Source organism: Vicia villosa, unplaced genomic scaffold, assembly GCF_029867415.1.
Source record: "Vicia villosa cultivar HV-30 ecotype Madison, WI unplaced genomic scaffold, Vvil1.0 ctg.000530F_1_1_2_unsc, whole genome shotgun sequence".
NCBI classification, from domain to species: Eukaryota; Viridiplantae; Streptophyta; class Magnoliopsida; order Fabales; family Fabaceae; genus Vicia; species Vicia villosa.
In genome coordinates, this window is record NW_026705244.1 from 1 (window position 1) to 24,556 (window position 24,556).

Sequence of the window (24,556 nt, forward strand, 5' to 3'; positions counted from 1 at the left end):
CTAACAGGGAAACGGCCTATGACATATATGAGTCCTTGAAAATGACTCATGAAGGAAATGCTCAAGTCAAGGAGACTAAAGCTCTAGCTTTAATCCAGAAGTATGAAGCCTTCAAGATGGAGGATGATGAAGACATTGAAAAGATGTTTTCAAGATTTCAAACTCTTACTGCTGGATTGAGAGTTCTTGACAAGGGATACACCAAGGCTGATCACGTAAAGAAGATCATCAGAAGCTTACCCAGAAGATGGGGTCCTATGGTGACTGCATTCAAGATTACAAAGAATCTGAATGAAGTTTCTCTGGAAGAGCTTATCAGTGCCTTGAGAAGTCATGAAATAGAGCTGGACGCAAATGAGCCTCAAAAGAAAGGTAAGTCTATTGCATTAAAATCCAATATCAAGAAATGCACTAACGCTTTTCAGGCTAAAGAAGAAGATCCTGAAGAATCAGAATCTGAAGAAGAAGATGAACTGTCTCTGATCTCCAGAAGGCTAAATCAACTCTGGAAGACCAAGCAAAGGAAGTTCAGAGGCTTCAGAAGTTCAAAGAAATTTGAACGTGGAGAATCTTCTGATGACAGAAGATTTGACAAGAAGAAGATCATGTGCTATGAATGCAATGAGCCTGGACACTTCAAGAATGAATGTCCAAAACTTCAGAAGGAAAATCCCAAGAAGAAGTTTCATAAGAAGAAAGGTCTTATGGCAACCTGGGATGAGTCAGAAGATGATTCAGACTCTGAAGATGAGCAGGCCAACTGTGCACTGATGGCGACAGAAGATGACGGATCAGAATCTACATCAGAATCAGATTCTGAAGAGGTATTTTCTGAACTTACTAGAGATGAGTTAGTTTCCGGTCTAACTGAACTTCTGGAACTCAAGTCTCAGATCAGTCTCAAATACAAAAAGCTGAAAAAGCTATTTGAATTTGAAACAAAGAAGCTTGAGTTGGAGAATTCTGAATTAAAAGAAAAACTTTTAAAATTATCCAATAATGTTGGATCTCCTTCTGATTCAGAAAAATCCACTCCTAGTCTAAACCATATTCTGAAAGAATATGATTTAAGTTTCAGGAAGTTCTTATCTAGAAGTATTGGCAGAAGTCAGCTAGCTTCTATGATATATGCTGTGTCTGGAAACAAAAGAGTCGGCATTGGTTTTGAGGGTGAAACCCCATACAAACTTGAACCTGTTGATGAAATGAAATTCACATACAAGCCATTGTATGATCAGTTCAAGTATGGCCACTCCCATGATATTAGGCACACTTCACATGCTCAAAGTTTTCACATAACACACACCAAAAAGCATGTGACACAACCTAGGAAATATCATGAAACTCACATTAAAAATTATCATGCTGTTCCTCCTATTGCTTACAATGTTAAACCCAAGTTCAATCAGAACTTGAGAAAATCTAACAAGAAAGGACCCAAGAAAATGTGGGTACCTAAGGATAAGATTATTCCTATTGCAGATATCCTTGACTGCAAAAAGGACAAAGCACAACATGTCATGGTACCTGGACTCTGGATGCTCACGACACATGACAGGAAGAAGGTCTATGTTCCAAGACCTGGTGCTTAAGTCTGGAGGAGAAGTCAAGTTTGGAGGAGATCAGAAGGGCAAGATAATTGGCTCTGGAACTATAAAGTCTGGTAACTCTCCTTCCATTTCTAATGTACTTCTTGTAGAAGGATTAACACATAACCTCTTATCTATCAGTCAATTGAGTGACAATGGTTATGATATAATCTTTAATCAAGAGTCTTGCAAGGCTGTAAATCAGAAGGATGGCTCAATCCTATTTACAGGCAAGAGGAAGAACAACATTTATAAGACAGATCTGCAAGATCTTATGAGTCAGAAGGTGACTTGTCTTATGTCTGTTTCTGAAGAGCAGTGGGTCTGGCACAGAAGATTAGGTCATGTTAGTTTGAGAAAGATTTCTCAGATTAATAAACTGAATCTGGTCAGAGGACTCCCTAATCTGAAATTCAAATCAGATGCTCTTTGTGAAGCATGTCAGAAGGGCAAGTTCTCCAAACCTGCATTCAAGTCCAAGAATGTTGTTTCTACCTCAAGGCCATTAGAACTCTTGCACATTGATCTGTTTGGCCCAGTCAAAACAGCATCTGTCAGAGGGAAGAAATATGGATTAGTCATCGTAGATGATTATAGCCGCTGGACTTGGGTAAAATTCTTGAAACACAAGGATGAGACTCATTCAGTGTTCTTTGATTTCTGCATTCAGATTCAATCTGAAAAAGAGTGTAAAATCATAAAGGTTAGAAGTGATCATGGTGGTGAATTTGAGAACAGATCCTTTGAAGAATTCTTCAAAGAAAATGGTATTGCCCATGATTTCTCTTGTCCTAGAACTCCACAGCAAAATGGGGTTGTAGAACGAAAGAATAGGACTCTGCAAGAAATGGCCAGAACCATGATCAATGAAACCAATATGGCTAAGCATTTCTGGGCAGAAGCAATAAACACTGCATGCTATATTCAGAATAGAATCTCTATCAGACCTATTCTAAATAAGACTCCTTATGAATTGTGGAAGAATAGAAAGCCCAACATTTCATATTTCCATCCTTTTGGATGTGTATGCTTTATTCTGAACACTAAAGATCATCTTGGTAAGTTTGATTCAGAAGCACAGAAATGTTTCCTTCTTGGATATTCTGAACGCTCAAAAGGCTACAGAGTATACAATACTGAAACATTGATTGTAGAAGAATCAATCAATATCAGGTTTGATGATAAGCTTGGTTCTGAAAAACCAAAGCAGTTTGATAATTTTGCAGATTGGGATATTGATATATCAGAAGTTGTTGAGCCAAGAAGCAACGCATCAGAAGCAGAGCTTCTCAGAAGCAAAGAATCTGAAGATCAAGTATCAGCTTCTCTGGAGGATCTAAGCATTTCTGAAGAACCATCTGTCAGAAGATCATCCAGACTCATCTCTGGTCATTCAGAAGATGTCATTCTTGGAAAGAAGGATGATCCAATCAGAACAAGAGCATTCCTTAAGAACAATGCAGACTGTCAATTAGGTCTTGTATCTTTGATCGAGCCAACTTCTGTTGATCATGCTCTAGAAGATCCAGACTGGATAATTGCTATGCAAGAAGAACTAAATCAGTTTACAAGGAATGATGTTTGGGATCTTGTTCCTAGACCAGATGGATTCAATATAATCGGTACAAAATGGGTCTTCAGAAACAAGCTCAGTGAGAAAGGTGAAGTGGTAAGGAACAAAGCCAGACTGGTGGCTCAGGGTTATAGTCAGCAAGAAGGGATTGACTATACAGAAACCTTTGCACCAGTGGCCAGGTTAGAATCTATTCGTCTATTAATTTCATTTGCCACTCAACATAACATCACTCTCTATCAGATGGATGTTAAGAGTGCCTTCTTAAATGGTTATATAGATGAAGAAGTTTATGTCCATCAACCTCCTGGTTTTGAAGACTCTCTGTCTCCTAATCATGTTTTTAAACTAAAGAAATCATTGTATGGATTGAAACAGGCTCCCAGAGCTTGGTATGAACGCTTAAGTTCTTTCCTTTTGGACAATGGTTTCACTAGAGGAAAAGTGGACACTACTCTCTTTTGTAAAACCTTTAAAAGGGATATTTTAATTTGTCAAATATATGTAGATGATATTATTTTTGGAACATCTAATGCTACACTTGGAAAGGAGTTTGCTGAGTCTATGCAGGCTGAGTTTGAAATGAGCATGATGGGAGAACTCAAGTATTTCCTTGGAATACAAATAAATCAAACATCAGAAGGAACGTATGTTCACCAAACCAAGTATGTGAAGGAACTTCTGAAGAAGTTTAATCTTCTAGACTGCAAAGAAGCCAAAACTCCTATGCATCCAACATGCATCCTAGGTAAGGATGAGGTAAGTAAGAAGGTAGATCAGAAGTTATACAGAGGTATGATTGGATCTCTTCTATATCTGACTGCTTCTAGACCTGACATTCTGTTCAGTGTTTGTTTGTGTGCTAGATTCCAATCAGATCCTAGAGAATCTCATTTAACTGCTGTTAAGAGAATTCTAAGGTATCTGAAAGGTACTACTAATGTTGGCTTAGTCTACAGAAAATCTAAAGAATACAACTTAGTAGGATTCTGCGATGCTGACTATGCTGGAGACAGAATTGAAAGAAAAAGTACTTCAGGAAGTTGCCAATTTCTTGGAAGTCATTTGATCTCTTGGTATAGCAAGAAGCAAGCAACTATTGCTCTATCAACAACAGAAGCAGAATATGTCGCTGCTGCTGGTTGCAGTACACAGATGCTCTGGATGAAGAGTCATCTGGAAGATTATCAGATATTTGAGAGTAACATTCCTATATTCTGTGATAATACTTCTGCTATATGTTTATCTAAGAATCCTATTCTTCATTCAAAAGCTAAACATATTGAGATTAAACATCATTTCATAAGGGACTATGTTCAGAAGGGTGTTATATCTTTAAACTTTGTTGATACAGACCATCAATGGGCTGATATCTTTACAAAACCCCTGGCTGAAGATAGGTTTAAGATCATTCTGAAGAACATTAGTATGGATTTATGCCCAGAATGAGAAGATGAGAAGTTCTTACGTATGAGTATCTTCTGAAATGAATGTGAATTTTTTTTTAAATCAGAAGTTCTGATTGAAATCTTTTAGAAATTATGATTCGGTTATTACTAACGTTTCATTGTCTAAGTTGATTCAGAACCTCTTTTAAAGCAAAACAGCTGTAACGTTTTATCTCGGGATGGTAAACCTGTCGTTACTATTCATGGATAAGCGCGCGTGCAGTTGAAGGGACGCCGACCATAGGTAACTGTGCTAGTCACCTCATTTGTCTTTATTATCTCTCCTCACGTCACGTAACATTAAATGCTTTTCATCATTTACTCTCTTTCAGTTTTTCTTTATATTCTTCAAACACTTCTCCTTCCCTCTCATATTTTCTCTATTCACTCTATCTTTTTGCATTCATATCAAACCCTAGCTGTTCATTATCTGCAAATCCATCATGAACTCTTCATCAAGCCCAGGAAATCATGAAAATGATCAAAACAACAAGAGAAAAGCTGTTGAAACATCTCCTTCCAAACCCAAAAAGATAAAGATCACCTATGACCCTCTCAAGGTGAATCCATTCGAAGCAATGTTATCTGGAAACTATTCTAGACGTGTGTTTCAACCCCCTGGTGAAAGCCCTCCATCATCTCCATCTTCTTCCTCCTCTTTCTACCTTCAAGACTCAACTTCCTCTTCATCTAACCTTTCCTCTCCCTCAACCCATTCCAAAGAAATCTCCTCATCTTCACCTGCTGAGAATGTTGTCTCTGATAAAGATTGTGGAAGATCTGCATCAGAACCAAGTCTCCCTGACCCCTCGCCTGGAAGCCCAAGAAGCAGTCAATGAGGCGTTTCACTCCTTCATGGCATGCTGGCACAGACTTTGTCTTAGCTAGGGTCCTAGGTTTTGGTCTTAGAAGTTTTCTTTCCTTGTTGCATCTGCTTGTTAAACATCTTCATGTAATATCTTTTGATTATCAATGAAAAGTTTCTTTGTTTTACATTCCAGTGTTTTTATTTGTCGTTTTATTCATCTGAATTTTTTGAAATATTCTTTTTGATGTTATGACAAAAAGGGGGAGAAGATAAATGATAAATGATTTGATCAATCTATCAGTTGCTGGGTAAAGCTCCCACACATTCACTAACAAGAACTACAAGTTCTATATGGTTTAAGTGTTTTGCAGGTATAAAGCAGTGAAGAGAATCTTCAAAGCAAACACAAGAAGCAAAACCATGGAAACTGAAGCAAGCTGAGTGCTATCAAGCTTAAGAGATCAGAAGCAAGAAAGAAGAATGAATCAGAAGCACTGATAATAGAATTTGATCCATATTTGTCTATTTGTTATGACAAAATTCTATTTGCTCTGATACATTATTTTAGCCTATATGGCTCTGATACATATAATGTGTTCGAATATATATTTTATGTTCTAACTCGTTCATGCTGACTTTTGTCGTTTAGTTTTTGTTCTGTAACATTTCAGGATGTAGAGATGCTCTGATGATGCTCTGGTACATTCAACAATGTTCTGATACAAATCTAACATGAAGTGATGTTGGTAGAAATTCAAAGCTCTGAAGCTATCCGAGGGAAGCAGAAATTCAAAGCTGTGAATGTTCTAAAGATCCAGAAAACTCAAGTTCTGAAGCTGTCCTAGATGGAAGCAGAAATCAGAAGCTGTGAATGTTCTGAAGATCAAAGAAATTCAAGTTCTGAAGCTGTCCTGAATGGAAGCAGAAATCAGAAGCTGTGAATGTTCAGAAGATCAAAGAAATTCAAGTTCTGAAGCTGTCCTAGATGGAAGCAGGAATCAGAAGCTGTGAGTGTTCTAGGGATCTAAAGAAATTCTAGTTCTGAAGCTGTCCAATGGAAGCAGAAGTCAGAAGCTATGAATTCTCTAAAGACAGAAGCTTATATGATCGTCTCTACCGAAATAATCAGGGAAGTCTTTTATTAAAGTTCTTCGAGTATTTATTTCAGGGGGAGATTATTTATCTCAGGGGGAGATTGTTAATCTCAGGGGGAGACATATTCATATGCTTATGCTATAGCTGTGTAATTTGTCTTTTGCCGTCTGTTCTTTCTGATCGCAAATTCATATCATTTATATATGTTTTTGTCATCATCAAAAAGGGGGAGATTGTTAGAACAAGATTTGTTCTGATCAATTATCTTAGTTTTGATGATAACAATAATATGAATTTTGCTTAAGATAATATGGTACTCTAATCCAATGCAATTTCCCTTTCAGGAAATATATAAAGAGTACGCATAATTCAGCGCTCAGAAGCTTTGTCTCAAAGGGTTCAGCATGCAACATCAGAACATGGTCTGGCAAGACATCAGAAGATGGTCGAAGCAGAATCAGAACATGGGTCTATGGAAGCATCAGAAGAACAAGAGAACAGAAGCACTGAAGTTCTGATGGTATCACGCTCAGAAGCACTTCAAGGTCAGAAGATCAGAAGATGCTATGCACCAAGCTGTTTGACTCTGATGATATTCAAACGTTGTATTCACAAACATCAGATCAGAAGAAAGTACAAGTGGCAAGCTACGCTGACTGACAAAAGGAACGTTAAAAGCTACTAAAGGCTACGTCAGTAGACACAGCGTGAACAAGGCTCGAGGTAGTTGACAAAAGCGTATAACATTAAATGCAATGCTGTACGGAACACGCAAAGCATTAAATGCACTCAACGGTCATCTTCTCCAACGCCTATAAATATGAAGTTCTGATGAGAAGCAAGGTTAACGATTCTGCACCAAAACAACTCATATCAAACTTGCTGAAACGCTGTTCAAATTCAAAGCTCAGAATCTTCATCTTCATCAAAGCTCACTACATTGCTGTTGTAATATATTAGTGAGATTAAGCTTAAACGTTAAGAGAAATATCACAGTTTGTGATTATCGCTTTTAAGAAGCATTTGTAATACTCTTAGAATTGATTACATTAAGTTGTAAGGAACTAGAGTGATCGTGTGGATCAGAATACTCTAGGAAGTCTTAGAAGTTATCTAAGCAGGTTGTAACTAGAGTGATCGTGTGGATCAGTATACTCTAGAAAAGTCTTAGAGGGTATCTAAGCAGTTGTTCCTGGAGTGATCAGTGTGTGATCAGAAGACTCTGGAAGACTTAGTTGCTGACTAAGTGGAAAACCATTGTAATCCGTGCGATTAGTGGATTAAATCCTCAGTTGAGGTAAATCATCTCTGCGGGGGTGGACTGGAGTAGTTTAGTGAACAACGAACCAGGATAAAAATAATTGTGCAATTTATTTTTATCTGTCAAGTTTTTTAAAGCTACACTTATTCAAACCCCCCCTTTCTAAGTGTTTTTCTATCCTTCAACTTGGATAATGGATGTAGCAATCACATGGCCAAGAATGAGACTATTTTCAAAAGTATTGACGAGTCTGTCAAAGTCAAAGTTCGACTAGGAAATGGTAGTGTTGTTGAATCAAAAGGAAAAGGCACTGTCATGGTGGAGACAAATAAAGGTACGCGATTCATCCATGATGTCTTACTAGTTCCCTACCTAAAAGAAAATCTTCTAAGCATTGGTCAAATGATGGAGAGAGGCTATACACTTCACTTTGAAGGAGGTGTATGCAAAATTTTAGACAACAAAAATAAAAGGGTCGAGATAGCCCAAGTGAAGATGCATAAGAGCAATAGAAGTTTCCCGCTAAATTTGAAACATACAAATAACATTGCCATGAAAGTACAAGTTGACGATTCATGGCCCTGGCATCGAAGATTTGGCCACTTCAACACACATGCCATAAAGCTCTTACATGAGAAGAACATGATGAGAGATCTTCCAAGCATAAAGGATAACAATGAAGTGTGTGAAGGGTGTCTCCTCGGTAAGCAACACCAATTTTCGTTCTCAACAGGCGAAGCATGGAGAGCGAAAGATTTGTTAGGGCTGATACATGATGACGTATGTGGACCAATGAGGACGCCATCACACGAGAACAACAGGTACTTTATACTCTTCATTAATGACCTCACTAGAATGACATGGGTCTATTTCCTAAAAGAAAAATCAGAAGTCTTTTGAGTATTCAAAAAGTTCAAGGCCCTTGCGGAAAATCAAAATGGAAAACGGATAAAAGTACTAAGTAGTGATCGCGGCAAAGAGTACACCTCTCGCGAGTTTGATAGATTTTTCCAGGATGAAGGCATAGAGTGACAACTTACAGTCGCATATTCACCTCAACAAAATGGTGTGTCCGAGAGAAAGAATCGCACAATTATGGAGATGGCTAGATCGATGCTCAAGGAGAAAGGACTGCCTAACACATTCTGCGCCGGTCTACACTGTTGTTTACATACTCAACAAATGTCCAACTAAGGAAGTGCAAGATAAGACTCCAATTGAAGCTTGGAATGGAAAGAAGCCATCAGCAAAGCACCTAAGGGTATTTGGATCTATGTGCTACATTCATATTCCAGACGTGAAGAGGCATAAGCTTGAAGACAAGACTATACGAGGTATCTTTTTGGGGTATAGCACAATCTCAAAGGGCTATCGTGTCTACAACTTACAAACTAAAAAACTCCTCATCAGTGGAGATGTTGAAGTTGATGGAAATGTTTCTTGGAATTGGATGGAGAAAAAGTGGAGAAGAACATCCTTATACCAGCTTAATTACCTCAAGAAGAACCTGAGGACGAAGACCTAAGTGAACCTCCTTCTCCTCCATCACAACAACAAGAACAAGAATTATCATCACCAGAGTCTACTCCAAGATGAGTAAGATCTTTGGTGGACATATATGAAACCTGCAACATGGCCATACTTGAACCTGGAAGTTTTGAAGAAGCGTCAAAACAGGAAGTATGGGCCAAGGCATTGGAAGAAGAGATAAAGATGATCGAGAAAAATAACACATAGGAGTTAGTAAATCGTCCCTATGGAAAAGATATCATTGGGGTTAAATGGGTCTATAAGACAAAGTTCAACCCTGATGGCACCATACAGAAACACAAGGCGAGGCTAGTAGCTAAGGGTTACTCACAACAACCTAGAATCGACTACAATGAGACATTTGCACAAGTAGCTCGTCTTGATACCATCAGAGCTCTAATATCTCTTATGGCACAAAAAGGATGGAGTATCCATCAACTAGATGTCAAATATGCCTTCCTCAACGGCGTGCTTAAAGAAGAGATATATGTGGAGCAGCCACAAGAATTCATGTCTGAAGGCGAAGAAAGCAAAATGTTAAGACTAAGAAAAGCACTTTACGGTTTGAAGTAGGCATCTCGAGCATGGTATAGCAGAATCGATCAGTATTTCATGGATCTAGGATTTAGGAGGAGCAAGAGTGAGCCTACACTCTACATCCAGTCCCAAGGTCAGTACACTCTAATACTCTCTCTATATGTAGATGACCTTATATACACGGGAAACAATATTGAGATGATGATGGAGTTTAAAGAAGACATGATGAAGACCTTTGAGATGACCGACCTTGGTTTGATGAGTTACTTTCTCGGTATATAAGTAAGCTAGAGAAATGAAGGGATATTCATCTCGCAAAAGAAATACACAGAAGGCTTACTTAAGAATTGAAATTCAAGATGTACGGTTGTAAACCTGTCGCTACTCCACTCCTAACAAATGAGAAACTACAGAAGAATGATGGAGCACCAGAAGCTGATGCATCCAAATACGGAATTCTAATTGGAAGTCTTCTATATTTAACAGCTACACCTCAAACATAATGTATGCTACAAGTCTTCTATCAAGATTCATGCAAAGCCCAAGTCAAATACACTTTGGAGCAGGAAAAAAATTTTGAGGTATCTACAAGGAACAAAAGAGATCAAGCTCGACTACTGCAGGACAGAAGATCAAATTGCAGACATATTCACGAAAGCGTTGTCGAGACCAAGATTTGAAGAGCTACGAGCTATGCTTGGAGTCACAGAAATTTGCATCAAGGAGGAGTGTTGAAATTGCTACAAATTTCTAGAATATTCTAAATATAATATGTATGAAAATGGTAGAATATTCTAGAACTATAGTGTATATGAATATGGTAGAATAATCTAGAACTATAGTGTGTATGGATATGGTAGATCAATCTAGAATTATAAGTGTATGTAAAATATAGAATAACCTAGAACCATCATGATACTAATCTATCATGAGAATTCTAGAAAGAATTAAAGAGATGTAGAAATATTCACCACAATTGAGAGGTTGGTGACTAGAGCCTATAAATAGACAAATGCTATCTTGTAATTGATCATCCAAGAAATCAATGACATAGCCTTCTTTCTAAATAACTCTCTAAAACTATCTTTTATCAACTATCAACTAATCAACTGTCAACATATTTAATGCCATAGGCTTTGTGTTACTCTTTTGGTGACTTAATCACAACAACTTATGACACCTTTCATTAATTTTTTTGAACTTATTTTTATAATTTCCTCAAGATAACTAATAAAAACCACTTATAGGATATATAAAAACAACTTAAATTTAATTTATCTTTTATTATAAAACTAGTTTATATGAACTTATTCATAAGTGCTTAATTTGATAAACACTTCTTCCATAAGATGCAAATAAGGTTTTTATCTAAACAGGCCCGTAATGCATATATATTGCTTTCAATTACGTACCATTTTCGATACTGTGTTTTATGGTCAATAATTCAGTTGGACCAGCAAATAGTGACAATGATTCATCATGTGATAGATATGTTATGTTTTGTTATACATATTTAATAAAATACTATTGAGAAAAAAGATACTACATGTGTTAGTGTTATAGTGTTAAGCAATATCAAACACCAGTTCTGTTTTGAATACTATTAATAGTATGCAAAGCTCTACTTTTTCGGTTTTGTAGTTGAAAATTATTTTAATTATGTTATTTTTGTTATATCTTAAGGTGGTTAGGGCGACGCTTTTTAAACCGCTGCAAAACTGGCCGGTAAACCTTATAATATTTCATGGATAAATCTGTTAGTAAAAATGTGGCAGTTAAATTGCAAAAACGATAGACCAACCAATTGCGTAGCTAGGGTACTTCACATGTTAGCATTGTCGTAGTGGAAACGACCTTCTATTCTATTTCAATAAATATTTGTAATATAATGAGAACCATTGACATTATAATTTGGATAATATTAAGATCTGTCATTGAACACAATAAAATAAGACTATCCATTCTATGAATAAAAAAAGAGACTACGCATTCCATCAAATAATAAAATAAGACTATGCAGAAGAGACTACGCATCTCAACTTATATAAATATGTGGATCTGACTTTTAACGAATACACATCTTTACCTCTAATGTTTTATCTTGAACTTAGTTTTAATAAAAGATGAGGATTTCCTACACCTCAAACCGATTTCTCCTATTCATTATCTTCACTGCATGTTTATGTTTATTCTTTGCCATTCAGAAAAAGAAAACTACACATTTAAATAAATCCACAAATTTTGAAATCCAAAGCAATGACTACTCCTCTATATCCGATCTTGAACTTGATAAGCTTCCTAGTGAAGATGAAGTTTTAGAACTATTCAAACAATGGAAGAAAGAACATGGACGATTCTACAATGATCTAGAAAAGATGGCAAAGAAATTTGAAATTTTTGTTACAAATTTGAAGTATATCGCAGAGACTAATGCAAAGAGAGACTCACCTGAGAGCGCTCTTCTTGGTCTGACCAAGTTTGCGGATTGGAGCAACAAGGAGTTCAAAGAAACATACATGAACCTGAAAAGTCATAGCATGAATATTGTAAACGATGATGATGTTAATGAATTAACATGTAGTGATCCACCTTCAACCTTGGACTGGATGTCCAATGGAGCTGTCACTCCCGTCAAGGATCAACTTCTCTGTGGTAAGCTTGTTGTAATTGTAAGATATTTATGTTTTTCTAATCATTGGTGTTTTCATAATTCATATCGCATTTTACTCTCACGGAAAATAATAATTCCTTGGCAAATTAGTCGTCCCTCTGAACCACGAACCCAAATTAGTCGGTTCATTATGTGGATCGGAATTGATTGGCTAAACAAAAAATGAATAAAATTAAATACTTCCTTTACCTTAGGTTGTTGCTGGGCATACGCAGCTGTAGGCGCCATTGAAGGAATAGTTGCAATAAAGACGAATACTCTTATCAGCCTTTCAGAGCAAGAGCTTCTAGACTGTGAATCAGATGGAGATTGTACTGGAGGATATGTAGACAATGGATTGAATTGGGTAAAAGGAAACAAAGGGGTTGCATCACAAGATAATTATCGTTATACGGCTAGCAAGGATGCTTGCAGAGCCTCCCAGGTTATTAATTTCTATCAAATTTGTTATTGTATAGTTTCTATCATCACAAATTAAAAACTATTAATATTTCATCTCTTATTTATTTTCATGAAATGTAGATTCAAAACAGTGTGAATAGTGGTATTGATTCATATCAATCCGTGGAGAGATCAGATAGGGGGCTATTGTGTGCGGTTGCTAATCAGCCTCTTAGTGTTAGTATTTACGCAGACTCACCCACTTTTCAACATTACAAGAAGGTAAGTGGTTATAACTTCTTATTCATGTCCACTATTGCCTTTGTTTAAACTCATTCAACACCTTGCTATATGATCAAGGTTTTAAAAAAGTTTTTGTTTCTGCAAAAACGGCAGCGACAAAATCGAGTATGTACTGATGTCGTTATTCACCGTTTTTATTTTTAAAACAAAATCATTTTCGAAAAAATGTTATGAGTTATGACCATGACAAAACAACGTTACGACCGCAAAATACCGTTATGGACGTGAAACGCTGTTACCTCGTCGAAATGGACGCAAAAATTTCAATATCAAAATATATAAAAATGATTTTAAATTATAGTTCGAATTCGCAATTAGGTCAGTAATATTGCTGATGCATTAGAGTTCGTAACAATGGACATAAACTGTACTGTTATTTAAATTCGCGCATTAAAAACTGCATCACACAATTTTGGGCGGTCATATTTTTAACTTTGATGACTGCTTTAGCGCAATCGTTCTCGTTGCTTGGAATTGGTTTAGATCAGTTAATGATTCTTCTCCAACGTGTAATTTTCATTATTGAAACGTTTTTCCTCTAATATAAAGAAATAGTCGGTTCCTTGCGTATAATCCTTTCTTGTGTTTAATTCCATTACTTATTGAAAAAAAAATTTGGGCACGCTCGTTCCGTTCATCTCACTAAAAATTTAAAATTTTAAAACTCCTAATATCTCAATCTTACTCTGATGTAATGGAAAATATTAACTTTAATTGTCTCTCAAATGTATATTTTAAGCATCTCCTAATCAAGATTCATGCAGCAACTCCAATTTAAGCATCTCCTACAGTTTTTTTAAAATATTCTTATATTTGTTAATGAAGAACGTATTTATCCACTGACAGGGAATATTTAGAGGTGAAGATTGTCCGCTGGATCCTAAGAATGTAACTCACGGCATGGTACTAGTGGGTTATAATTCTTTAAACAATGAAGATTATTGGATTGTGAAGAACTCACATGGGACAAGATGGGGAATAGAGGGTTATATGTGGATCAAAAGGGACTATGATAAACAGTATGGAGTGTGTGGAATCAATGGACATGGTTATTATCCAGTCAAAAATTAAAACGCTACATTTGATGAATAAGTTAAAGAAAGGTTTTTGGTTTTCTAAGTCTAGAGTTTGTTACTATGTGGTTATTCTTCACGTTGTTTTGAATACGTCAATTCTCTAGTCCATGATTGTTATTCTTGATGTAACATAAAAGTCATGATGATAAAATAGTTGGTATTTTGTTTTTTTTTTTTTTTTTTTGTAATCAAGAGATATATTAATAGAACAAAAAGTTCTAAACAAAGCGATTACAAAGAGGAGGAGATCAAATCTCAGCAAAGAAAAATAAACTCCAACTACACTCTAAGAAAGATAAAACAAAGGGGCTTTACTAAATTCGTAGAAGTTGTAGTTGGTATGGTTAATTTTCCCTATGTATGATCATCGCCAAATGAGAGCCTTAATGCTCCAAACCGAGTCTAGCACATTCCACAAAACGTTCCGGAAAATGATTCCATTCCGGAGCTTCCAAATAAACCACGTAGTTGCCATCCAAATTGTCCCTTCCCTTCCGGAATTAACTTTTTTAGATTTGCAAAAACTAAACCACTTCCAAAAGCTACTAGAGATACACCCGGAATCAAAATAATCAAAACCAATCCAAAAAGCTACTTCCTTCCAAATTAACTTAGAGAAATCACAATTAAACAAAATATGGAGCAAAGATTCACCATTCAAACCACAAAAAACGCACCCATTAGAAGAAATACCGGAAATACCTCTCACTTGAAGAAGATCCTTGGTGGGCAACCTATTAATGCAACACCGCCAACCAAAAGCCTTGACCTTTTGAGGAACAACCGTCTTCCAAATAAGCTTTAAAACATGCGAAAACTCCTTCTCCGGACCTAACGGGACATGAAAACAATCCGTAAGAGCGTAGCAGCCCCGAACGGAAAAACCTCCCGCCGGATCCGGGCACCAAACCGCACTGTCCCTGACATCAGCCGCTGGCTGAACCGGCAGCAGTAAAGAGTGCAGCCGCTGGGCTTAAAATGCGCTCGCCGGACAGCCCTGTAAGTCCAAACCAAAATTGCCCCAATGCCATTCTTCACCACTCCAACCTCCCATGGTAGCCACGGAAACAAACTTTAAAGCCGAAAGAGCGAAAGCTTCCGGAAAAGAATCCTTCAAGCAATGGTTTCCCATCCACCTAGAGTGACAAAAAGATGTGTTGAAACCGTTACCAATAGTAACACTACAATTTTCGACAAACTTATCCTCAATGTAACATTGCTTCAAAGAAAGAATATTCGTCCACCAAGTGGATTTCGATAAAGTCTTGTCAACCTTGATGTTGCGCGAAACCACTTGGAGATTGATGTCTCCATATCTAGCTCTCAAAACACGATACCATAAATCCATCGAGCCACCTAGAATTCTCCAACGCCACTTTTGAAGGAGAGAAATATTGAAGTCACGGATCCTTTTTAAACCAAGACCTCCCTTCTCAATCGGTAAACACAAGGAACTCCAACTCACCCAATGAATTTTCTTATTATCCCCCACTCCACCCCAAAGAAAATTGCTTTGTAATCTCGAAATCTCCTTTAAAACCGCTATGGGAGCCTTATAGAAAGAAAGCATAAAAATCGAGAGGCTACAAAGAACGGATTTGAGAAGAGTGAGTCTACCACCAAAGCTTAACAAGCGAACCTTCCAATCCTTAAGCCGAGATTTGATTTTGTTGATAATCACCTTCCAAGAGGGGATCTTTCTAGGATTAGCTCCTATAGGAATCCCAAGAAAAGTGAACATAGAGTCTTCCCTCCTACAAGACAAAAAATTAGAGGCAATATCCAAGAAATTGTTAGACACATTAAACCCGATGATTTTGCTCTTGTGATAGTTGATTCCGAGACCCGACACTATCTCAAACCCTCTTAAGATAGCTTTTATAGCCCACACTTGATTCCAACTCCCCTCTCCAATCAACAAAGTATCATCCGCAAATTGTAAAATATCCACACTACATAATCTCCTTATATTTAAACCGGTATAAACACCTAAACCCACCGCCTTGTTTACTAAACCCTTCAAAGCTTCCGCTACAATAACAAAAAGAAAAGGTGACAACGGGTCCCCTTGTCTAAGGCCTTTCTCAACCACAAATTCTTTCGTAGGGCTTCCATTCACCAAAACCGACATTTTGCTAGTGAATATCATCGCTTCCATCCACCTTATCCACTTGACCCCAAACCCCATGGATCTCAACATGAATCTAAGAAAATCCCAAGACACGTTATCATAAGCCTTCTCGAAATCCACCTTGAAAAGTAAACATCTAGAACCTTCCTTAGTCGCATAATCCACCACCTCGTTAGCCACCAAGACCCCATCCAATAATTGTCTCCCCGGCACAAAAGCGGTTTGACAATCCGAGATAATAGAGTTCAAAACCTTCTTTATTCTAGAAGACAAAAGCTTGGAAATAGCTTTATAAATACAACCCACAAGGCAAATCGGCCTATAATCATCAAGCTTCAACGGATTAGAATTTTTAGGAATCAACGTTAAGAATGAAGAAGTTATAGCCTTAGATAACATCGCTCCTTGATGGAAACAATGAAAACAATTAAAGAAATCCGCCTTCAAAATATCCCAACAATTTTTTATGAACAAAAACGAATACCCATCGGGCCCCGGGCTTTTCGAACCTTCGCAATTCCATATGGCTTCTTTGATTTCCTCCTCCGAAAAAGGAGCCTCCAAAAAAGAAGACTCACTTTGATTCAAACTTCTAAAGTGAATACCTCCCAATCCCGACGCACCCCTTGCCTCCCCGGAAAACTTCTTCTCGAAATGATTTTTAATTTCCTCTTTAACCTCCTCAACCGATTCCACCAAACCACTATCCGTCATAAAGGACCCGATATGGTTTCTCCTCCTCCTAGCTTTCACCACCCTATGAAAAAACCTACTATTGTTATCTCCATCGTTCAACCATTTTAGTCTCGATTTTTGAATAAGCATATTCTCTTTTATCTTAAGATTCATCCAAAAATCTCTAGCCGCCTCCTTCTTCCTTTCCACAACCGAGTTGGACTCCCACACATCGTCATCCCCAACTCTTTCATCTCCTTCGTTAATATAACACACTTGCTCCTCCACCGCCAAATCAATTTTACCGAAGATATGAGTGTTCCACCATTGAAGTTTTACCTTTAAAAGTCTCAACTTTTCCTTTAACACAAAATCACCCCTACCCTCCACCTTAATAGACAACCATTCCTTCTTCACAAAAGAAATAAAGTCCTTGTTAGAAAACCACTCATTATTTACTTTGAAAGGCTTGGGACCCCAATTAGTTTTCTCGCTAAGAAGCCATATGGGACAATGATCCGAGATGTCACGATCCCCCACATGATGGCCGACCACTCCCCACTTGCTAATAATTTTCTCCGCCACCAAAAAACGATCAATCCTACTTCTAGTAATCCCATTACCGCTAAACCAAGTATATTTCTTTCCCTTACTTGGAATATCCACCAAGTTGCTAGATTCAATAAACTCCGAAAATTCCCTCCATTGACTACTAACATTCAACTTTGACCCTCCCTTTCTTTCGGAACAACTTTTCACCGCATTAAAATCTCCTCCAATAATCCACTCACCATCCGTGAATCTAGATTTGAGATCCAATAACTTCTCCCAAAGAAGCCTCTTCTCCGCTAAATGACAAGAAGAATAAACATTAAACAAATAGTACACATCGTTCTTCCAAATAGCTTTGACCCCTAAATACCCCTCACCACCAAAGCTACATAGCACCTGAACAGAATTGGAATTCCACATGGACAACAATCCCCCCGAAGCTCCATTAGAAGCAGAAAAAGAAAAATCTATGTCTTTATTTCTCCAAAAGCTACCAGCCATACTATCAGAAATGGATCCTAACTTAGTCTCTTGAATAAAGAAAAAATCAGCATTACCTCTGTTGATGAGATGACTGACTCGACGCCTCTTCATGTTACTACCTCCCCCACGGATATTGAAAGAGCCTAAAATCATTGCACCACTTCAATAACATCCTTCCCTCCCCCCTTTTTGCTACCCGCTGAATTCTCCATGGCACTCGAGCTAGAAGTGATAGCTCTCTGGTAATCCATTCCTTCAACACCCAGTATCTCCAAAATCTTCCCTAATTTCTCCCCAATATTGGAACTCAAATTCTCCTTCAGTCTTCTATTGTTTCTGTCAATACTTAAATCCTCATTCTGACCACCGAAAACTTGCCCATCGTTACCACCCTTTGCCTCCCCTGTAGAACCTCCGACTGAAGAAAAGGAATTGGAAATGGGATCAAAAGTGGCTGCGACACCGTTTCGCGCTTTTGCTTTTGGTGGTACTCTTTTCTTCTTCGTTCCAGATTTGGGCCTATGGATGTTACGAACAGAAACCGGCCCAATAACATCACTTAGTTTCCTGTATTTTAATTTTTTCTTTTTTAAATCACTACTAATTAGCAATGGTCCCACCGGGATAGAATGAGCTGGCAACTGCCTAACGTTAGGAAAAGTTTCTAACGTGTGAGACAAGGGAGCGCTTTCAGCCATCACCTCCAAACCGCCTTCCGTGCGACACGTCCCATCCATAGCATCCACAATAGCCTGGTCAAAAGATAAAGTGACTTTATCCTTTTCCTCTACACCTCTCGATGGAATAATAACCGGCACAAAACGGTCCAAACCATTACACACCGGTCCACCCTCTTCAACACCTTCATCCTCCCTCTCTACCACCACATCTGAACAACCACCTCCGTCCGTCCCCTTTTCGTCTGCCGCTTCCGATGCAACCTCCGGCCAATCCGTCCCATCAGAAGAAGAAGACGGATATGGGCTACCTTTAGGTTCCTCCCTCAGAAAATTAGTGCACTCCTCCCTCAACCCCAAAGGAAAGATCACTCCATCTATGGTAACATCCATTCAGTTTGCAACCACCATGGCAACAGGAATTCTGATGAGAACTCTTGCAACATCCATCGATTTTCTGTTCAGAATATTATCATCGGAACAAACATAAACACCAATCGAGTTCGCCAGAAGCTCAAAGAACACCACCGACCACGCGTGACATGGGACCCCAAAAATGCGAACCCAAACGACCCTCTCCTTATCAATGTCCTTTACTTTCCATGGCCTAATAGCAAGAAACCATTGTTTCTACCAATCTTCGGCATCGCAGATGAGATCGTGAATCTCCCCCTCCTCCGCCTCCTCAAGGAGACACAAGTTTGCCCCCAAAGGAGTAATCTTAATCTGAAAATACCCTTCTGAAAAGAATCTGTCTTGAATGTAATGAGTGGATCCCGGAGATGAAACCACTCCTACATAAGCCTTGGATAGAGATTTTGATAACTGAGGATCCGAAGAGAACACCACCCCCTTACATGGCGTAGAAACAACGGCCGATTGATTCCTAACTGCATCCACAAAAGTTCTTCCTCCCTTCCTCCATCCATACCCCGAACCATCCCCGTCTTCTTTAAGAATCTGCACCGCAACCCTACCCATGCCTTTCACCTTATTAACCACAGGATTTCGTCCCACATTGCCGCGTTCGAATCTAGGTAAGTTAACGTGAAGTTTCTTACCATCAATCTCTATAGAATCCAACCTAACCGCCAACATCCTAGCATCGCCAGACTCCCTGAATCTACCAAAGCCAAACCTCTTCCCCCATTTATTCCTCCTTGGAGAAATAACCACCTCCACGCATTTACCCACACAACCGAAAAGGTCGAACAAATCCTTTGCTCTAATCCTCTCCGGAAACTCAGACACATAAACCGAAATGATTGGAGAAACGTCAACCTCTCCGGCTCTCCAGTTGAACGGGAATATATCCCACCTTGGTTTGACATTCTTGAAAATCTTCCTATTTGCCGTCGTCCACTCCATGCAGAAAAGACAAAAAAGAGTAGATAGAGGCGGGAGCTTTTGCTCCTTTACAGTGAATTAGAGAAATTGGATTCAGCCCTCAACATATGTTTTGCTCCTTCACGTAAACTAATTTCAGACAAAACATCACACACACCATGAACTATAAGAAGATACATTGGAGGTGGCGAGCAAGAATGGACAGGAGTAATAAGAGAAAAACAAAACAAACACTACTGCATTCTATAACAAATTTTTCACCTCAGCAACTAAGGTCACTGGTGTGAACCAAAGATGCACTATATTATTATTATTATATATATTATTATTATTATTATTATTATTATTATTATTATTATTATTATTATTATTATTATTATGATTTTTTAAAATACTACCTACTCTCTCGATTTAGCTGCAAAGTGAAGTGAAAAGTATTTAGAAGACACACCTTTGAATCCCAGCAATTTCATTTTACCATTTTTTTTTAAATATTTGAATTTATGATCTATTACCTCGGTTGAATTAGCTACTAAGAGAAAAAGTATTCAGAGAACACTCATTCGAATCTCAACAACTGCATTTTAGCATATTTTATTTTATTTTTTTTATTATTATTTATGAAATAAACTCGGTTGAGGTGGCAACCGAGAAAAAAAGTATTTGGGGGACACACTTTCAAATCCTAACAATCCTAACAACCGCATTTTATCATGTTTTATTTTTTATTTAGATTTTATTAACGACCTATTACCTCGGTTGAGCTAGTGTAGCAACCTGCCTAAAAATTTGTAACTTAGAGAGTCGCCACCTATTCTACCAAGGCGAATAGGAAACCTTTAATGGTTAAGAGATTTAGGGTAAGATACTATATTCAGGTTGAGGGAAGGTGTTAGGCACCCTCAACCCTTTCCTATGGCTTTAAATCTAAGGTCAACAGTGTTATGGCTAAGAGTATTAAGGTAAGGTTTATGCTTTCGAGGGTTAAATAATTAAGGGCAACGAATCAGGAGAAAATGAGATTTAGAGGGAAGGGGACTCGCCTTGTTGCCAAGTGCCTACGTACCTCCTTATGGAGGATCAGAGTCTACGTAGTTCGGGCACGGATTGTACGCCCTTAAGGTTTGAAATTTGATTTGATATGGTTGTTTGAAGTTGTTTATGCTTGGAAAAGCGTTTTGAGTTGCCTAATTGATAAGGATAAAAATCCGTAGTTTGATATTGTAGTTGAAAGGTTTGACAAGTGTTTTGAAGTTTGGGCGTACAACCCGAGTTTAATTTTGCACTATTAACCGCAACGATCAATAGATTCGATCGCCATAGTTAAAAGATTTGAAGTTGCACCGTTACCAATTTTAATCAATTGATTTGATTATTACTAATAACGAATTAGGATGTTTTTTAATAATTAATTTGTATCGTTACCCCTCGTAATCGATTGATTCGATTAAAAAAGAATAACGAATTAGGATTAGAAAAAAAAGAAGAGGTTAATCATCACAACTAATAAGATAGTTGCAACCATTTAACCAAATATAATTTAATTGCATTTTAATTAAATAGCATTTTAATTAAAATTATTGTTGACCATAGCGATTAATCGATTAAATCGGCACGAACAACAAATTAAAATTTTTAATATAACTATTATATAATTATTTTATTTAAAAATAATTATTTAATAATTAATATATATTAAAAAATATTTCAATTAAAATAAATAAATAATTAAAATTATTTAAGTTTTATTAAGGTTGTAATCCTATGTGGTTGTTATGAGGGTGTATGATATGCCTGCAGTCTTGGTACGTTAGATCAAGATTCTAGGAGATCTTGTGGTGAACGAATGAGAGTCCATGGTAAGGTGTGGGGCCTGGCTGCACTGGATCTTGTGATAATTCAATTCAGATAAAATGCCAAAATAAACCAAGGGTGCCAGGGATCGAACCACCATCCCCTTGGTTACTTACACATTTGTTTTGCCAACTGGACGGCGCGTTTCTGTTATTATAACAATCCATTTAATGAAGTAAAAAGGGAACCTGGATGTATAGTCGGACTAGTTAAAGAGTTGCAGATGTGGGACCCAGTACCATGCGCTTAAACCAATGAACGAAGGGGAGAGATGCAGTGGCTGTTGACCATCCAACTGCTGCACGCCACGCGTCTGGAGAGAGGGACAGATTCTGAGCGGCCAATCTCAGGACGACACGCAGTCGTATTCCCCATGGCATTGCATGGCTGTTCGCGAACCACATCCTCCCAGCATGGAACCGTGGCTTCACCCCTCCTCTTCACATGGCCATAACTCTCTCAATCCTCCATGAAATTAAACGAAATTTGAACCAAAGTTGTAGAGCTAAATGTCATGAACACAACCATCATAAATTTGAAGCAAACAAAAACCTATATCGAGCATAAACCGTCCTCAAAGTCACGGTTTCCATATGTTTCCATAATATAAACACATAATTAAACTCAAACGAAACACTGTTATTATAACAAATAAATCACCCAGATCTCCTAATTAAAACACGTTGAATCTAATAGTGTGATTTATTTGGCTCGAAACCGGCTGCAATCACGAAAACGAAGAAGAAGATCTCAATGCCCTAACAATGGCAAAACAAGAACCCTGCGCTAAAACTCACAACCAACGGTTCAAAATAGTCTGAAACAATATAATGAACAAGTATATATACATAGAATCAATTTAAATGCCTTAGATTAAGAACCTGAGATTCATGAATGTCATGAACACGTGAGAGCCATGGGGAATGCTCCGGACACTTCTGAATTCGTACAAGGATTGGAAACGGTTCCTGGGAGTTTAAGGAACGTGATGGAGTGCTGGAAATCACTTGAGAACGGCTGCAAGTTTTCTTTTTCAATTGCCCTAGTTTCTTTGTATTTTTGAAAACTTAGAATAGGGTTTGTGAGTCAATTTTCCGTCCCCCCCTCATCTGCATATTCTTTTCTATATATATATATGTGGTGCATTAGGGTTTCTCACTTGGGAAATAATCAACCAAAACGTGATATAAAAAATTGAGAAAGATTTTGTATAAAACCTTTCTATTTTAGAACTCCACTATATTTCATTCACATTTTCCATTCATTCTTGGCCATTGGATCATATTTAGATTTGATTTTAATTAATAGAAAAGGAATGATCATTATATAGTTATTTTAGGATTTTATTTAATTTTATTTGAACTTAATTGGACAAAATCAAATATAAATAAAATATTATCCCAAAAATAAATATATTTGGCCAGTAGACCTCCCTTGGGCTCACTACCACGTGGATAAGAAATTATAGGCCCAATACCTAAAATTAGGTTTTGCTCGCTTAGAGTTTCAAGCAAATTTCCAATTTTTACCCGACTTGTGAAAGTCGTAACTCCTTCAATTTTTATCGCATGGAGGTGTTCTTGATCATTTTAGAAAGCTTAGAGTGTCTTCTGAATGATCCTTTTTGTTTCATCTCAATTGATGTTTCCATACTCAAGTTATGAGCTTTGACCTAAAAGGTATTTTTTCGTTGACTTTCGAAGGACCTGTAATGTTTTTGTCCATATCTCCCAAATGGTGCATTTCTTGATCCTGGTCCCAACATCAAAGTTGTAGAGGATGAAATTTCCTTGAGAATAGGCTTTGGTTGGACAATTTTTGATCCTCCATGTGAAAGTTATGACCAGTCAAAGTTGAGTTGACTTTCTCCTATAAAAACCCTAATTTGAACCTTTGCATTTGTTCATTTCTGAGTTTTTATTGATGGATCATGATCAACCTTTGATCAAATGAAGGATATGACCTCACGTACTTGATGTTGACCAAAAATCTTGAAGTTTGACTGTATTTTGACTATAGTTGACTTTTAGGTCAACACAGTCGATTATTGGTCATCTGAGCCATTGAGTGGGAAATCCTTGGGATTAAAGCTTAATAGTTGTCATGGAGATACATTGAGACATATGAGACATATTGAGATCCATTTGAGGCCTTAGAAATTCAACATCCTTTGATAAAGTGCAAACCTTAGCTTTGAGACCCTCGATTAGGAGAAAGTGACTTGAATGGTCCTTTGAACCTAGAGCCGTTGAAGATGAATAGAGGAGGGAAAATTTTGGGGTATGACAGCTAGTAATAGAGGGGGAACGTTTTGATCAATCCCCTTTTTGAATCCTGTTCTGGACCGGCCCAATCCAGTCTATTGGGCCATTCTCGCCTTCGGACCAACACGCTTCAGGACGCACGTGGTGGTTTCCAGCCGACCAGAGTGGGCAAACATGCCAAGTAACCGACCACGAGGACCCCTCGTGCTCGGTTAACAACTAATCCACGCGTCTCCTAAATATCCGCCCTAAAAGGAGGCGTCTAATCCGTTCCAAAACATCCTATAAATAGCCCTCTACA

General features: G+C 37.7%; 1 protein-coding gene across 1 annotated transcript; it reads left to right on the top strand.

Annotated features, from left to right (window-relative positions):
* The first annotated feature begins 11,933 nt into the window (after window positions 1-11,933).
* LOC131629153 (ervatamin-B-like) lies at window positions 11,934-14,822 on the top strand. Its single transcript, XM_058899951.1, has 4 exons — window positions 11,934-12,493; window positions 12,707-12,936; window positions 13,035-13,175; window positions 14,043-14,822. The coding sequence occupies exons 1-4, from the start codon at window positions 11,965-11,967 to the stop codon at window positions 14,265-14,267; spliced, it is 1,125 nt and encodes a 374-aa protein (XP_058755934.1). The 5' UTR covers window positions 11,934-11,964; the 3' UTR covers window positions 14,268-14,822.
* The last annotated feature ends 9,734 nt before the right edge of the window (window positions 14,823-24,556 follow it).

What these genes read in the sequence shown, in the direction of transcription:
- LOC131629153 (XM_058899951.1), top strand. Translation starts at nt 11,965, where the DNA reads ATGAGGATTTCCTACACCTCAAACCGATTTCTCCTATTCATTATCTTC. An exon ending in CAAGGATCAACTTCTCTGTG is followed by an intron (nt 12,494 to 12,706) that starts GTAAGCTTGTTG and finishes CCTTTACCTTAG; the next exon opens with GTTGTTGCTGGGCATACGCA. An exon ending in ATGCTTGCAGAGCCTCCCAG is followed by an intron (nt 12,937 to 13,034) that starts GTTATTAATTTC and finishes CATGAAATGTAG; the next exon opens with ATTCAAAACAGTGTGAATAG.